Source organism: Oreochromis niloticus, linkage group LG9 (assembly GCF_001858045.2).
Source record: "Oreochromis niloticus isolate F11D_XX linkage group LG9, O_niloticus_UMD_NMBU, whole genome shotgun sequence".
Lineage (NCBI taxonomy): Eukaryota > Metazoa > Chordata > Actinopteri > Cichliformes > Cichlidae > Oreochromis > Oreochromis niloticus.
Window position 1 is genome coordinate 13,493,677 of NC_031974.2, and position 16,875 is coordinate 13,510,551.

Genomic DNA, 16,875 nt, shown 5'->3' on the forward strand with positions numbered 1-16,875 from the left:
AACATGAACAGGTAGAAACAGAGGCTTCAAGCCTGACTGCTCACCACTGTTTTTGTTACCCGCTGAAGTTCAGGCTTTGGCTGCTGGGCAGGGGTCGGCATACTCTCAGGTTTATCATCACTCTGGTTTCTTGGCTAGATCTGTGTTAAGATGATGTCTGTGGTTACAACGACCCAATGTTGTATTTGCAGTCGTTTCTGTCTTGGACGCAGTTTCCACTTTAGCATTGCGCTCTTGTCCTTTTGTGCAATAAAAAGAAAATATCCACATCTCCACTCCTCAAAAGCGAGGTTTTTGAGTGGGGCTGTACCACTCCACCATTTTCCTCCTCCTCCCAGTATAGAAATGAAATCACCTGAGTAAGTGAGAAGGCAAGAAAGGCATGCAGATAACTGAAGAAATTTTGTAATGCCAGTATCAACTTAATTGTAATTGTACTGATTTTAGTACTGTAATGTTTTACATCACTGCATTACAGTAATCCAATACTTCATAACGAGTTACACTTGTGAGGAGTACTGTGTATCTAAAAGGGTTAACAGTGGAGGATCTAAGAGTGTGAGCTGAGACATAGAGAAACCGACTTTTTGTTGGCTTTTAGTCAGCAATGGTGAATACAAGACTAATGGATACCTTTGAGGGTGTTCTGTGATATCAAGCACCAAGACATTAGTAGCAGATCCTTAAGTCCTGTATGTCATTAGGTGGTTTTAAGTTTTCAGCACATACCAAAGAGGTTTGAGATTGAGAGCTGGGTAATTTAAGCTTGGTGAACACTGTCTGACAAGTTCGTTTCTATGCTTTAGGATTTTTTGCAGCTTGGCAGAGCACCCTGTTGAAAGAGGCAACTTCCACCAGGATTTACTGTTTCCATGAAGCTGTGTATCTGGCCTGCAACAAAGACTGTACAGTAAGTAGCATTCACATGAATACAGGGATCCAAGATTTCCCTGGAGAAAATACACAGACCTTTGCCCTCCATCCTCTGGCATCCTGCTGTCATCTTTAAAAGTCTCATGCATTCCCAAACAAAGGTGGCATGGTTGTGTAGTCATTAGCACTGTGGCCTCACTGCAGGATGATCCTTGATTTGAGTCCACTGGCCGCTAAAAACCAGGAACACCTCTCTACATTTCCCCCCTTTTTTTGCTTTCGGAACACAGATTTAAGAACTGACTGTAGAAATGCTGCCTCTTAAATCCCACCTCTTTACGGGTTTAGCTGCATTGAAATACTGTCACTCACTTCAGCTATCAACGGTTTTATTGTTGCATTGTGACACATATTACACAAAAATCAAACTCTGTCCTTGGAGGTCATATTTTAGTGCTCCACAAGCTGCTACAGTATCCCTTCACTGTTTTTCTTGTTAGTCGGTGAACAAAAAGACACATCAAGGAGCGTGTCACAGGGGAGCAGATTACTGTAGGCCAGGTGAGCAGAGGTCAGAGCATCCTGATGGGGGGATGGAGCACTGAGGGTGTAGGATATGTAATAGAGGCATGCCGGTTAAATGCCGGGGTGGGCCGTGAGATCTAGAGGGAGTAGGACGTGGGCCACATCACCTCAGGCATCTCCTGACCGCGCGTGATTGATGGGGAAGAGCTGACGAGCCAAGCTCCCAATGTCACTCTCCAATTAAATAACTCTCACCGCTGAACTACTCCCCCCCCCGCCCCCCTCCTCCTGCGATAAACCTCCCTTTTCTCCTCCCTTTCACCTCTTCCTCTATTATCACACCCCCCCCTCTCTCCCGCTGCACTCTGTCCCTCTACATCCTTTAAGTTGACTTCTTGATCAGTCCAGCTATTTCCTCTTCTTGGTGTTATCCATCCTTAAATTCCCTTCCTTTACTACCTTACCATTTGTCTCCAACAACATTAGTCTTCATCGTTTCCCAGCACACTTTACAGTAACTTATTTATTTATTTTTTTTACTTGTTCTGTCTCAGATTTAGACTTTGCTAACTGCTCTTCCAGGTATGACAGACAGAGGCTGCTCTTTCTATTAGTTTGGGTCAGTGCTCCCTTCCTAAATGACTGAGCAGATGAGACAAAAGAGGGTGCACTATGGTAATGTGCCGTCTCCAAAATGCAAATAGCATGGATAAAAGTGTAATCCATTTGTTACTAATGTCCAATCTCTGTTTATAATTCGAAATGCAATGTGAAAACTGGTGCAAAATCTTTTGAAAAAAGAAAAGCGTAAGTGTAAACCACCTGCTTCAAAACAAATACCAAAGTCCAAACACTGCCTAGGCTCGAGGAGAATTTGTTTTGCAAATGCATGCGTTATTATCTGGAAGGGCTGGCACATATAGTGTGTTTACTGTCACTAATTAGGATCGTAACTAATACTGGTTGGTCTCAGTTCTGTGACTGTAGAGGTGCCGTAGTTTAAGAGAGGCCAGCCTTATGCTGCATTCTTCTGTCACCACAGGAGCTCAGTTTGCTGCTAATTGGGCGAAAAACAAAACTCCGGGAGCACAAATGTGGAACTTCAGAAAAAAAAATAGCGTACTGAATAAACATTGTGTTTTAAAAGTGTGAATTATTCTGGGGGAAAAAGAGAAATACGCACATGTGCCTAAGTGCAAAATTTCCCAAAATTAAAAATAAAAATGAGAGAGTTCTTTTAAACATGTGGTGACTCGCAGGATTTAATTAATTCTCAAGGTGAGGGGAGATGCTAAATTCCTCTCGCTGGTTGAAGGTGTCGATAATTTTGTATTGATTTTCCTTTCACTAGCAAGGCAATCATTTCACAGTACGCATGCCATCTGCTGCCAAAAACTTGGCAGGTTTGAATTTCGGTTCTTCGTCCGGTTTGCCAAAAACGCTGCGTGTGTCTCTGGCTCCCTTCTTGCCAACTTATTTTGGTCAAACTCTTTCGATAGGCTCCCTCCACTCCAGTCAGCGAGCATTTGGCTCAGATGAGAGCGTTTCCTGTCTCGCCCGGTGTTCCGACTCCCTCGTTGCCTTATGTTAGGAGAAATATAGATACGTACCCAAAACCCTGCAGCTGGGGTTCCCTGCACAGAGTCAGCACTGCGCAGGAGAGAGAGAGAGAGAGAGAGAGAGAGTAAGAGACGGGGAGAGAGAGAGTTGGAGAGCGAGAGAGAAAGAATCAGACTTGCCACATCCCTGCCAAGGGTGAGCATTTACGCGCGATCCGGTAGCCGATCTCCAGCAGCCGTGCACCGCCACCAGGACTAATTTCATCATGAAAACTTTCAAACTCTTTATTTTGACATAAGCCGTTTTTTCTGCGTGTGCTGCGTGGAAAGAAAAAAGCCCAACTTCTACCACGGCACACCATCCGTGTCGCGGTGAAGTTATTCCATCTTCTTTGGGTGAGTAATTTTAATAGATTTCACAGCTGCAATCATGTTTCGAGTTTTTTTATTTCTTTCATTCCCACATTTTTTTTTTTGTTAATGTATGCGCTACTAGGGCTTTGCTTTGCATTTTTTTGTCCCGTCGCTTATTCTGTGATTAGTATTCCGTGGACACGGATTTCCTGCGGCGGTCGCTCACAGAGATGTTTACTGTCGGCGCTTTCGTGCTGCCCGTTTCCCATCATGTGCTCATTTGCCACCACTCTCCGTCCTCTCCTGCTTGATTTCTCCAAACCCCGAAGTTGTCAAGATGTTCACTCCATCTTTTTTTTTTTTCTTCTTCTTCTTCTTCAAATTATCAAAACGCCGCTAGGTCGATTAGGGAACAGGTGCGTCCTGCGAACTTTTTCTGCATCTTGCAGGTGTCGGCAGCCAATGCGCAATTATTGATACTTAACAGCAGGGTCAAAGAAACCAGGTCGCCTGACTGTGCAAACCTGACCAGAACAAAAGGTCTCTATAGAGAGGGATACCTGCTGATTTACACTGCAAAGGGTCACTCAGTATAGAAATGAGCTGCAAAATCTCATTTCCCCCCCCTCCATCAACCTACATAAAGGAAAAAAATGCCTGAAGCTTTAAAAATGAACTTATTTTCAATCATATTAGGAATTAAGACTTTTCTAAAATGAAAAGATTTGCCCTATTTGAGGCTGAGATACCCCCACATGCTTCGAGGAAATTCATGAAACTAATAACTGCAGTGGGAATAAGCGGAACCATAGCAGAAATTGGCACAGTGTCCCACTTGTTTAAGGACAAAAATGACATAATGGATCAATATACAATAAAATGACTCACTGAGATGGTACTTTTTTTTTCCAAGTGTCTGTTTAGTTTTCAACAAAATGCCTTAAACTATCTGTGCAAATTGGTTCACTCATGTTACTTTTATTTTTGTCCTGCATGCCACATAGTCGCCATAGTGAGAGGAATGAATATACAGTTCATCAGCTGCTTGATTTATTATGTTTATTAATTCGGTGCAAGCAATTAAAGATATGATTGTTTTGTGCATGTGTGGAACTGAAGGTCAGCATTTTCACTTCTTTTAGAACACTGTCCTAGAAATACCTACACAAACCTTAATAAAAAACAGGTGGCTTTGCTTTCTTACAGGAAAATGAATAACAGAGTTTTGATTTAACATTGTTCCACTTGCTGTGTGGTAGACAAACAGTGATTCATTCTGCAAGTCTGGCATTATTTTCAGAAGTGCTTTAATATACGTGAAAAAGGCGATTGTCTTATTCCTAGCCCTGAGCACATCCATCTACATCTTGACATCTTTTTCCGTGCAGCGTATGAAGCATACAATGTCAGTCAGCTTCTTCCAGTGCAGGATGCCAGGTGAATTTAAATGAATGCGAGATGAGATGTTAGAAATCAGCGTGAGGGACGACCACCTTTCAACCGGAGAGCTCGGGTCCAAGCTCCTGCGTCAGCAAGAGTCTGATCTGTGTGCACTGTAAATATCCTTGAAGACCCGCCAGGTATATGGCCACTGTTGCTCTGCAGCTGACCCTGTGCTCTGATTTCTTTATAAAAAGACAAACAAGGAGAGAAGGGCTTAGAAAAATCAATGAAGTGTCATGCTACTATTATTTATATGAAAACTGCTCACATACAGCTCCTTTTTTTTATTACAAACAGACCTTTAAATGTCACAAAACACACAAAAAGGCTAGATCTATAAGTTCTTCAGTGAATATACTCTACACCTATCAGCCACAGCATTAAAATCACCTTCTCAATATTATGCAGGTTCAACTCATGCTGCCAAAACCTCCCCCCCTCTCAAAAAAAAGAAAAAAAAAGAAACTGCTCTGACCCATCCCACCATGTGCACAAAACCTCTGGGGGCGTCCTCTTATGTCTGGCACCATGATGTTGGCAGCAGATGCTTTGTGGGTTGTGGTGTGTGGTCCAAATGGTTCCTAATTTATAATTTTTTTTTTTTCCTTTCTTGTAGTTTCTTGAAATTGGGATCTGTGGAAACTGAAATATGAGTTTAAAACCGTCATCTTCAGCTGCTGTTGAGAGCCTGCTGTTGTTGGGTGGTACCATTGCCATCATGGGGGGTGGGATGGAGGTGGGAGTCTGCAAAATTGTTTAGTTGATGGGGTGGTGTACAGGCCAGACATACACATGAATCACAGGACCCAAGGATTCCTAGAAGTCAAATGGATCGATCTTATTAAATTTACCTATCCAGTAGTTTTAATTGCGGCCGTATGCTTGTATGACACGGGAATCTGTCTTTGTGAAGTGTCCCAAACCATAATTGACTTAGGTTCACAGAAGTTTGTGTAGCGTGATCTGCCCCCTGGGAGAAGACACTGCACGTTCCCAGTGATGGAGGAGAATATGGATCAGAGGAAGCGTGCGACTGGTTACTGAGCGCTGTAGCACTGGTAATCCTGTTGTGAGACTGGCAAATGGGATTAGAGGACTGTGTGTAAGAGAAACAGAAGCGAGGGATGACCGGGAGGCTTTACATTCATGGCTTTATCTCACATTTTCACTTCATTTAAAGTCATCGCTTTGACACCGGCCAACCAAGAGTCGGCTTCTTCACAGGCAATCCTGTGTGTGCTTTGACCATTTTGAAAGCCTGATATTGCTAGACTGAGTGAGTCAACTTTGTGATTATATCTGAATATTTTTAAAGCAAAAGAAAGAGGTTTTTTTTTCTGCATCGTTGAAAACTAACTGAAGCATTTAAGGGATATGGCACCAGACATTGTGAGGGCTTTCAAGCAGGATGACCCACCCTGGTTTTTCAAAAAGAAGAAAAAACTGCTTTTAAATGGATAATAATGGGCAGTCTGCTATACTGAAGGTAAAATGCCTGTGTGGTTTCCCAACTGTGCCAGTCTCTGAGACAGTCCCTTTGCTTTATAGTATTCCTCCAGTTTTTGGTTCCACCAGCTTACTTACTGGGAGACAAAGCATTTGCCAGTTTCTTCTGTTTTGTTATACTATCATTGAGTCCCCCCCTCCACACACACTGCTTTTAGTTACAAAACTTAAAGCCAACTTGACATCAGCAGAAAAAAAAGAAAGAAACACCAGTCTCACAAAACGCTCTTGTTATGTTCGTCTCTGTTTGCCAGTAGCGAATTTATTTCAATCACTTTCAATTGATATAATACGCTTTAATTCTTTAAAATGATGAACAGCTTAACTGCATTGGGAAAAAATTGATTTCTCCTACTGCATGAGTTGGCTAATAACTTAAAATCAAACAGACAGTAAATCAACAGAAACTCATTAACTAAAAAGCCAATATCTGCTTTACTGAACCCACAGTTGCACCCACAGCTGCATCAGTGTTATCTTTAGCCTCCCGTCTCTTCGTGCTCGGGATTTCGCGAAATGAGAAGCATTAACTTGGCCGCTTGGCTCACACTGACCCTGTGCCGATATTCTCTCCTACAATACCACGGCTGCAACCTGCCTTCACAACTCGTGCTGCCCTGCAGCCAGATCTGCTCCACTTTCCACCTCTACCATTAAATTGTCATGTAGAGGCAGTGACTTTGAATCTGTGTATTAATGCGTATGCACACATTGCAGATTTAGTATACGTGGGGTTTTTTTTTTGTGTGTGTGGTTTTTTTTTTCCACATTAAAAGCAATGGCAGATCAGAATGTTATCATAGTGTTCTGGATAAAGCTGTGCCCTGTAGTGGTTTATGTGCTTCTTGCACTTTGACCAGAAATATTTATATAATATGCATTAAAAAAAAGAAAAAGTTTCAGATGCTTTTAGAAAAATAAAAGAACGTGTTGAGGATGCTCCTCACATACAGCATACACATAGGTGTCTGCAGAGGTGACAATCATGCTGTTGTCATTTCAGTATTAATTATTAGCGCTGGCTAATGACTTTGCTGCACAGCAAATGACTTCCACAGGATGTGTGGTGTGCTGTTTTTATTTTGCTTGGGGGGGGGCAGAGAGGAAGTAAAATGAGAACTGGAGAATCTGTGTGGGAAGACAGAGGTCACTGTATGCCAAAGCAATTACCTTCCTCATCCAGGGCCCTGCCAATGCGCTTGTAGAGGAGAGAGAAAGAGAGGTCAGTGAGGAAATAAATACATGTATGGTCAAACACTCAGTCTTCTGCACGTCTGCTTTAGAGCACCTGCTGATGTTTAAATGGCATTCGTATCGCCCCAAGTTCATATAAATGTGCCCGAAAGAGCCGCTCCCGTGAGCCTCCTTCACAAATATTTATTGAGGGAATTTGTTGAAGTTCTAGTTAGGTGTCAAATTAGACAGACAAAAGCAGCAATATTATGAAGTTTATATAATTGCTCAACTGCCAGGATGTGTTGTGACATGAAGAACATTATCTGTCAGGAGCCGATGCTTTTCTCTGCTCTGACAAGTCTTCATGTTCTGGCATCTTGGGGGGATCTGTCACAGAGCGAGGATGGCAGCGAGATAGATCCCCTTGCATGTGCTCGGACCGGGCAACAGAGTGCTTGGAGTAGAGGTCAGGAGAGCCCGGGCCATCATGCTGCTGACAGCTCAGATTTATTTTTAATCCAGGCGATGAGAGCTAGCCACACAGATCATGTGGCTTGTTAGTGTTGAATGGCGAGCCCCTCCGCCATTACGCCGCGATTTTACACAAAGAAAAAGTGACAAAATAATGACCTTGGTGAGGGAAAAACCCAGATAATTGAGAGCCAGCTGAATGGCGTTTGATTGTTATTCCACGCAGCGGCTGTTGTTTCTTTCGGTGTGAAATCTCTTGAAAAGCCAGGTCATTTTCCCTCCATCAAAGCCTTATTAACATTTTGACCTCAACCAATTGTTCTTTGTTGTGTGTGTAGGTTACAGTGTGTACATGAAGGGCGTTACATTGATTGCATTTAACATATTTACTGTCTGCTCATTTTTGACCAATTTCTTCATGATTGGTGAAAAATGTCATTATCATTGCATCAGCAGCCACGTTACTTGCTGCCCAAAGTGGCTGCGGTCACAAAGCAATTTTGCTGACAGTCCTTCCTCTCTCCTCTCCTCTCTGTCTTTGTCTCTTTCTTTTTATCCCCTCTCTCTGTGTTCTGATAGGTGCCAATTATAAAGGCCCTGCGTTGAAGCCTCTCCAGCCGCCAGTGACCCTGTTAGCTGGCTTTAATGTCAACGATCTGGCTCCAAAGTGGAGGGAATTACCTCACTTTTAGTCTCCAATCAGGAAAAAAAGAAGAGCAATACAGCAAAATGCAGAGCTTGACTCTTTTTCAACCCTTGTGCTCTTTTGAGGGTCTGACTGCTCTTGCTTTCTGGTGAAACACAGGGTCAGGACTGTGTGGATAAAACCCTGAGGGTTTTGACATTTCAGCTTTTCTGTCTTTTTTTTTTTTAAATTTTTGCTCCTCTTCTGGCCTCAGTGCTTTTTGGAAAGGGCCCAAATGATCTGGTGGTGTTGCTCAGGCATATGCAGAGCCCTGGCTCTTCTGGCGCTCCTGTTTCCCTTGCAGGAGAGGAGCTGCTGGGGTCTCAATCCCAGCTCTGGGGATCTGGAGAAGTCTCCACACTCTGATCCAGACTCCTGGGATGTCCTGCACAGAAACAGACGCAGCTGGGTATGGAACCAGTTCTTCGTATTAGAAGAGTACACAGGAAATGAACCTCTCTACGTTGGCAAGGTAAGCGATCCATTAGCACAGTTTAGTGTGTTGTCATATGTGCAAGAAATGTGACTGAGCTGCTGTTCAAATCAGCACCTACTTGTGTTTTTTTTATTTATCAATTTTTTGCGCCTTTGCTGCACCTGCACAATAATACACATATCAATAACTCCTTACCACAATGACCTGCAAAATCTGGGACACAGCAGGGTTTCACAGAGTTGTACATATTCCTATTGTCCTATATAAAATGCTGAACAAATGAAAACACCAAATGCAGACAGTGTGGGAGGACATTCTGCATTTTATTGCGACAAGGTTGAAGTATGTGCTTGTGGAAACACGCGGTTTTAGTTTGGAGATCGACAAGGTAATTTGCATTGTAATCAGTCCACAGAAAAAGGTATATATATTACTCAAATGTGTCTTTTTACAGTAGGTGTTTTGCTGAGGTCGGTCCAAGCAGATAGATCAAAGTAATGCCTGTTTTGGCAGGTAAATAAGTACAAAAACCTCCCAATGACATTTAAAGCAAGGCACAAATGGCATAGTTAACGCGAGGGTACACTGACAAAGTGACTAATCATGCTTTTATGAGATGTGGCAACACTGCTGGTTTATTATGGATAGCATTTCCTTAGGTAAAGACCAATAGTGGTAAAAACATTCAGCTTAACTGAATAATATAGCATTAAAATACGCCTTTATAAGAAATTTTCCAGCGTTCACATTTTAAGTGTGAGACAAAACAACGCAGCGTACATAATTAGGCTATGTGTAATTACAATGCAGGAAGTTATTTAGAGAACTTTAAAATGTAGTTTGTAGTTCATTCATCTTTAAACGGTGTGGAACTAGCCAGTAAAGGCTTTTAAAGACACCCTAAGGACATGTTTATATGTGTTATCTCACACCTATAGTTTTTGCTTAGATGCAAGTAATTATACTTCAATTACTGACATATCCATTAATAAAAGCTTGATGTTTCAACTGTAATAATTTAAATTAGTTTAATACATTGCAACATTACTGTGAATATTGAACAGGCTAATCCCTTCGAAAAGGGATGTTTAAAAAGACTTACCAAAGTATCTATGCAAGGCCTTTTCTAACTTGGCAGGGAATAGGAAGATTATCTATAAAGCACATTTTATACACAGAGGCAATTTTGAGTTTTTGACATGCATTGCTCTGAAAGAAATTCAGTGCAGAAAGAAGTACAATATCCCCCGTAAGTGCAGTAGATAATAAGTACAAGAATTAAATTGAAATAGAGATGTAAAATACAGTGAAAGTAGCATAAAATTGACTTATTTTTGTTGAATGGAATCACTATAGCTGAAAATTAATCATTCAAAAAGATGCAGTCAAATAAAAAGTAACATTCAAATCAACTTTAAGGGAAAGCCCCTCATAATGTATTTTATTAAGAATGTTTCATTGAGGTGTAAAGAAGTACATGTACCTATAGAGTACACAGTATAAGTCCCTGACATCTGTAGTCTAATACATTAATAAGTATCCACAGGTATTTTTAATCAAATACTAATGCTGAAGTAGCCTTCTGCAGAACCGTTAGTTTGCAGTGTGCAGAAGCATTGCTCCCCAGCTTTCAGCGCTACAGGATAAATGGACAGCTCCTGTTGGAAAATGGCTCTAGCGTGTGCAGTGCAAGCCAGATGGGTCTTGGATTGGTCTCCAGATCCCTGTTATCTTGGAGAATTTTCTGGTCTTATTATTAAATTAGTTTTCATCTTTCCGCTCGTCTGCAGGATAATCATTCTCATCTGCATGTATTTGCTAGTTCTGCTCTCACAAGCCCATTTCCTTGCTGTCTCTGAACTGGATTAGCGTCTCCAGCTGGAATTAGGATACATTTGACTGTCCTATTGTTCTCCTCTGTATTTTTTTTTTTTGCCAGAAGGATGCTAGAGGAAAGCATCTAAATCAGAATGAGCTTATTTGTGACACTGCTGGAGTTCAGCTAAAGGTCATTTCTTGTCCACGGTCATCTTAAATGCAGTTTTGTCTGATCTGTGTGTCCCCAGATATCTGTTACATCTGACTACTGAGGAGAGTGTTTTTGCTTGTGAACATCTGTGCCGTGTCCTTGTCCTGCGTTGCCCATTTGAAAGTTAAAAAAGAGAGGTCAGCGGCGCAGTCAGGAATTTCTAGTGCCTGTTTTCTTTTACACATTCTTGTGTCTGATTGCTTTTCTTGTTAGTAAATCCCAAAGGACATGAACAGACTGATTACTTATTCATAGATGTGTTGAGATCCGCTTATTCACATGGAATATACACAAACTCATTTGCAAGTAAGCTCCTGACTAAGAGGTCCTTTTATTTTTCCATTCAAACACTGATTTATCTTTTATGGCTTTTTTTCCCTCATTTTGTAGTTTTGTAGTAGTTCTTCTACCAATCCAGTGTAAAGACAACATAGCAGCAGGCATGTAAAAAATCAGACTGGTTACATCTTTGCATCTGACCTCATGCCCGAGCCCAAACCCTTTGAGAAATATCAAAAATCTGATTCATTGACTCCCTGCGGGCAGAGCAGGCTGCCTGGGAGCTTGAGAAGCTGTCACATTATTTGTTCCCTGAGATCATAGTTGTCACGTAGTGTGTGTTTGTTTGATGTCGCAAGGGCACACTGCTGCTGTAAAGAAGCATGGGTGGGACACCCTGACCTTGTGACTCAGCGTGAGTGACATGAAAGGTCCTGCCATGTCAAGAAAATGACCTTACTGGAAATGAATTCTTCATAAATAAAAAAAGAAGAAAGTTACAGCACTAACACACGCAGCTCTAAAATTCCCAGCAGGTTATAAGCAACAACACCAGAGTGGCACGACCAGTAATTGCTTTTGTCAGAAGTATCCGGATATCTAATATGACGAACAATAGGAATCCATGTCCACACAATGGTCCAGTCACAGCACAATTTGGTCATTTGTTTGGCTGGAAGCAAAGGCAAAAATGATATAGTCAGTAGGAAATAGGAAGTTATCACTTTGGCCTGGCTGCTCCCTGTATCTGCAGTCTGCTTGGCTTTAATGCATTCTGTCAGATTCTGAATTTCACAACCAAATGTCTCATTATGCCTTGGCACTCAGCCTCGGGTAAGTGTACTGGCCTGGAATCAGCGGCAGTCAAATCAAGCCAGTGGAAATATACATTAAAGAACCTCAAACTACACAGCCTCCACCGCAAATTGTCAACACACTTATTTAAACAAGTGAAAACGCTGGAACAAGTCATCCACTTAACAAACACTTACTGGTAAACATGATGTGATGCGCATTTCCTGCGGGGTGTTCATGTGGCTAAATATTTGCCTGTGTTGAAACAGCACTGTGTGGCATTTGCTGAATAAGCGTTGTTAGGAGGTGTGAAATTTTTTTAGATCTTTGTTTTTGTTAATGCATCAACATCACTCGCCTCGCAATTCGGAACACTTTTTCCATGTTCAATAACTTTTGTAAATCCACTCCCACATGCTATTTTTCATGGATCTGTTTGTGTTCGAGCAGCGAGAGAAATTTGCAGCCTTTGAGGCAGAGTGCTGCTTCACATCACAGGAGGTACAAGCGCACAGAAGCAGCCCTTATGCTGAACCGCACTTATTTATAGAGATGTCTTCAAAATTAGCCATCTAACTAACCATCCGAGTAATGGATGGACCGATTTCACCTTATAATTCAAGCGGCATTTGGGCGGCAGTAGCCGGGGCTCTTCGGCTACACTCAAAAGCATTTCTTTCAACACAAATAAAAGAACTCTTACGAGGAGCAAAAGACTAGAAGCCATCTCTTGATGGAAACATCTCTGGCGCTGAGCTATCAAATGTACAAAGGTGCCGGAAATTCAACAAAAGAAACAGAATTTTCCATTTTTTGTGCAACAAGTATTTGTTGTGCTTTTTATTTACTGCAACTTCCACTGGACATTTTTTCATGTGCGTGCATTATGAGTTATTTGTGACCCGACATCGAGAACTCGGTGTTCGGAATGACAGTAATTCAGCTTAATAATCAAACAATATGCATCATGGGCAGCAGGGACAGTCCCACAGATAATTACACCAGAGTGAACATAATGTGTTACTACTCAAGCCACTTCATTAGCATTCTTTGCAGTGTTCACTGTCAAATGGGTTAGAATCATAGAGCACAGGCAACTTGCAAAGGTCAGCCTCACTAGCGTCTACTCACACTTGCCGGTGCCACAAACACCGCACAGCTGGGGAGTGGTGAGAGCAGCCTGTTGAGTCGGAGAGGAGGGTGATTCAAGCTGACAGGGGGACATCATACACACGGTGCCGAGGGACAAGAGCTCACATAGTTGGGAGCTCAAGAGGCATCCTGGGGCCATCTGAGATAGTGGGAATGCCGTTATTCAAGCCAGAGAATCAAAGAGGATAAAAACAGCAGTGCAAACCAGACAATAGGGTAGTTATCAGCAGGGAAGGGGGAAGACAGGATGGGAACATTGTTTACTCCTGGACTCTCTCATACATATAGGGCTGAAGTCAATATCAGCAGGGCAATTTATAAAGCAAGTTTGGTGAAGTTTGACTTAAAGTCTAGAAGGAGGTCGGTCAAAGTAAGAGCAAAGCAGTTTATATGAGGTTAAGGGCAAAACAGACAAAAAACACACATCCAACTCATCAAAGAACACAGCTAATAATTTAAAGTAAGCTAAGTGGACTCTAGCGGCTGGGCTCTGACCAAAGATCTCCTAAATAGTCATGAATTTTAGCAGCAAGATTACAGAGTTTGACACAGTTACAGAATTTGCCAAACAAGGCAATTGACCCTTAAACCAAACACAGGTTGGCTGTGAATGGCAACAGGTTGGATGTCTGCAAACTTATGATTACATATAGTAAATGGACAGGGGTTCAGTTTTATGCCCTTATTTGCTTTCTGGAGAGAACTTTTTGGTTTCACTTAAATGTGAAGCTGCGGTCGCCAGAATATTTGCTTTGCTTAGCATAAACACTGGGAACACAGTGCAACAGCTAGCTTGGTAGCCAGGTAACAAATTCCATTTACCAACACCCCCAAGGCTCACTAATTAACAGCTTATATCTAGTTTAATTTGTGTAAAAACTGAACTGTATAAACGACAATTAGACAGAGGGTTATGTGCCAGGGTATTTCTTGGCTGTTAGCAGTTGCTTGGCAACCAAGGGAGGCTCTAGGAAGTTACCATGCCTGGCCAAGGCCTATTCTGGTGAAAAAGTACATTCACCAAAATAGCATACTATTCATTTGCCACGAATAACCACACAGGTTCCAAATCAGAGACAGACAATGACGTGTCAGTTTTGGAATAATACAATAATCAGTGCAGACTGTGCTGTAAAAAATGCATTTCTGTAAAGCTGAAGTTACGGCGCTTTGCATGTCTTTGCATCCATATTTGTCAGTGTGTGAGTGCATGTTGGGAGGAGGGGTGGGAAGGATTAGGATCTTGTTTCAAAGAGTTGAAGTAGTACAAGTAGTAGTACAAGTAGGTTCTGCACTACACTATGAGAGGTAGTCTAGCTCATTTATTTATTTAACTTTTGTCGATTCTGACCTGAAAACAAGTCAGATCAAGCTTTAAAATGAGGGAAATTAAGTAAGATGTCATTAAGTTTACACACACACTTGTGGACAGGTTTATTTGACTTACTTTAGCTGGTTACACCTCCAATCAGGTGCAATTTAGAGAATTGTTAATTCTGTGGTGTCCAACGAACTATACTAAATGAATTAAATTGTTTAAAGTAATAGAATAGATTAACTGTAATCACACAACAGATTAGGCTTCATTTAAATTTGATCTTTGATATTTGACTTCATGCAAATATAGACAATCTCTGCACAAAGGCGGTTTTAATGCATAACATAATGGAAGAGCCAGAGCATTTTTAAAAAGGTGGCCAGCCCCATACCATTACTTACAGTACACTGCAGTAGCATTAAAAGTGATGCATTGCTCTTTTTATTTATTTATTTATTTTTTTACTATAAGGTAGATGCCAAACTGCCATTTTTTAGGTACCTACTCTTATTAAGATATTAACATATCCTATTTGCATAATTTAAGTTGCATAAATTAAGTTTAAGTTAAGTTAGAATAAGTTATTCTGATTTTGATAATTGCTTATGGAGGCATGACGGCAATTTGCACCATGTACATTGCAAAGTACACCATGAGGATTCTTTTGGAGGTTGTTAAAGTTGTTTTTTATCGAGCTGTTTATAAAGCTTACAGGATAATTGAGTTTAAACAGGTGGATGCGCTGTCTCTGAGGGAAAACCACAGTGAAATGGTTCTATGAATATTTCTGCAGCCTATGATGGGCTTCACAGCTTGTTGTTTGGTGTGGTCAGAGTTTTATGGTGTGGCCACCCCTACAGTTCACATAGACTATTAGAATATCTTTTAGTTCTAACCTGCAGGACAAATGTTACGATTTGTTGTGGAGCACAAATCCCCAAAATGCAAAAAATTTGGATCTGAGGATATTTAAAATAACATCTGATGTGAAGCCCTGAATGATCAATAGTGAGTTTTTTCCTCTTTGTGCATTTTGGCTGTTAATTTATGTTTTGAACGTGCTTATTTTTCAGAGGGAGAAATCCAGAAATTGCTGGGCATGGAGACTGGTTTGATAACATTTTCTGAAGTCGGGATTAGAGTTTAACAAGATGCAAATGTTTTTGTTCCTGCTGAGACTGTGAAAGCTGTTGCAATCTGTCCATTTGACTTCAGCTTTTTGAAACTGGTGCTGTTCACATACAGTGCATCAAATGAACCACAGGATTTAAAACATGGTATCTTTTATTCATATTTATATAAAAAATACAAAAAGGGAGAGAGAAAGAAAATCAAGATGTTAAAATGTTGTTGGCTTTATTCAGAGTTTACTTGAACATTTACACAAGCTGTTTGTATTAGGTGTTTGCCTTTTAGGTGTTGTATTTAAAGCCTTGATTTACTCATTCTCCTCTTGTCGCTTCCTTCAGCAGTATTTTTCAGTTTGATGGTGGGTAAAAAAAGACGTACGTGATTTCCACATTAGGATACCTTGTGTAAGAAAAACCCACTTTGTCACTGCTGGTGATCTTTTAACCCAGTTAAATATTAGGGGATATTGTAGGCAGAGGGAAGTTATTGTGTATTTTCTTTCTGTATCTTTTTATGTGCATTTTTTTTGTCTGAATACGGTCTAGCTGAAGTTTCCTGAAGTGCTGATGTATTGAATTTTCGACATCCCCAACAGGTTTGATCTTGAATAATTCAAGAGAGGTCCTAAGCCTGCGCTGAGAGTATAGATGTATTATGAATACATACAAAAGTTAAATTTTTAGATCTCTCTATTTTTCCTCTACAAAGTGGATAACAAGTGGCCTGGAGACTTTTGCAATTGGTAGAATAGGGTTATCAAGAATTCTTCTCTACTTCAGTGACTAACGCAAGCATAAACTTCATACAAAGAAAGTTGGTTAACTTATGGTCTCTTGTTCCATATAAAAGAGCTTGAGGAGTCTTAAGTATGCATGGGAAGGTAATTCACCCGCCCTGAAATATATAGATATACTGTCTTTATTCAGTTGGAAAGTGAGGCAGTCAGTAGGTGGACGTGTTAGTCAGCCTACTTGACTATTCTCCTCATAATGTAATGAAACTGTGCATCATGTTTTCTTTATTCATTTATTTTTTATTGACTGATCTGTAGCTTTTGATACTGTGTAAAATAAAAGCATTTTTTTTCTCCTTTGTATATGGAGTTAGTCTGAAGGGTACTAGGCAGAATAAATGTTTCCTTAA

At 40.9% G+C, this 16,875-nt stretch overlaps 1 protein-coding gene across 2 annotated transcripts in view; it reads left to right on the forward strand.

Moving 5' to 3' along the window:
• The first annotated feature begins 2,934 nt into the window (after positions 1–2,934).
• The window catches only part of LOC100708403 (cadherin-7), a 162,950-nt gene continuing 149,009 nt past the window's right edge, over positions 2,935–16,875 (forward strand). The window contains exons 1-2 of one of the 2 annotated variants that reach the window (XM_019363039.2): positions 2,935–3,353; positions 8,487–9,064. In XM_019363039.2, the coding sequence (XP_019218584.1) occupies positions 8,828–9,064 (237 nt within the window). In that variant the 5' untranslated portion in view covers positions 2,935–3,353; positions 8,487–8,827. The remainder of the gene's footprint in view (positions 3,354–8,486; positions 9,065–16,875) is intronic. The other variant, XM_003439147.5, reaches the window with a different exon arrangement.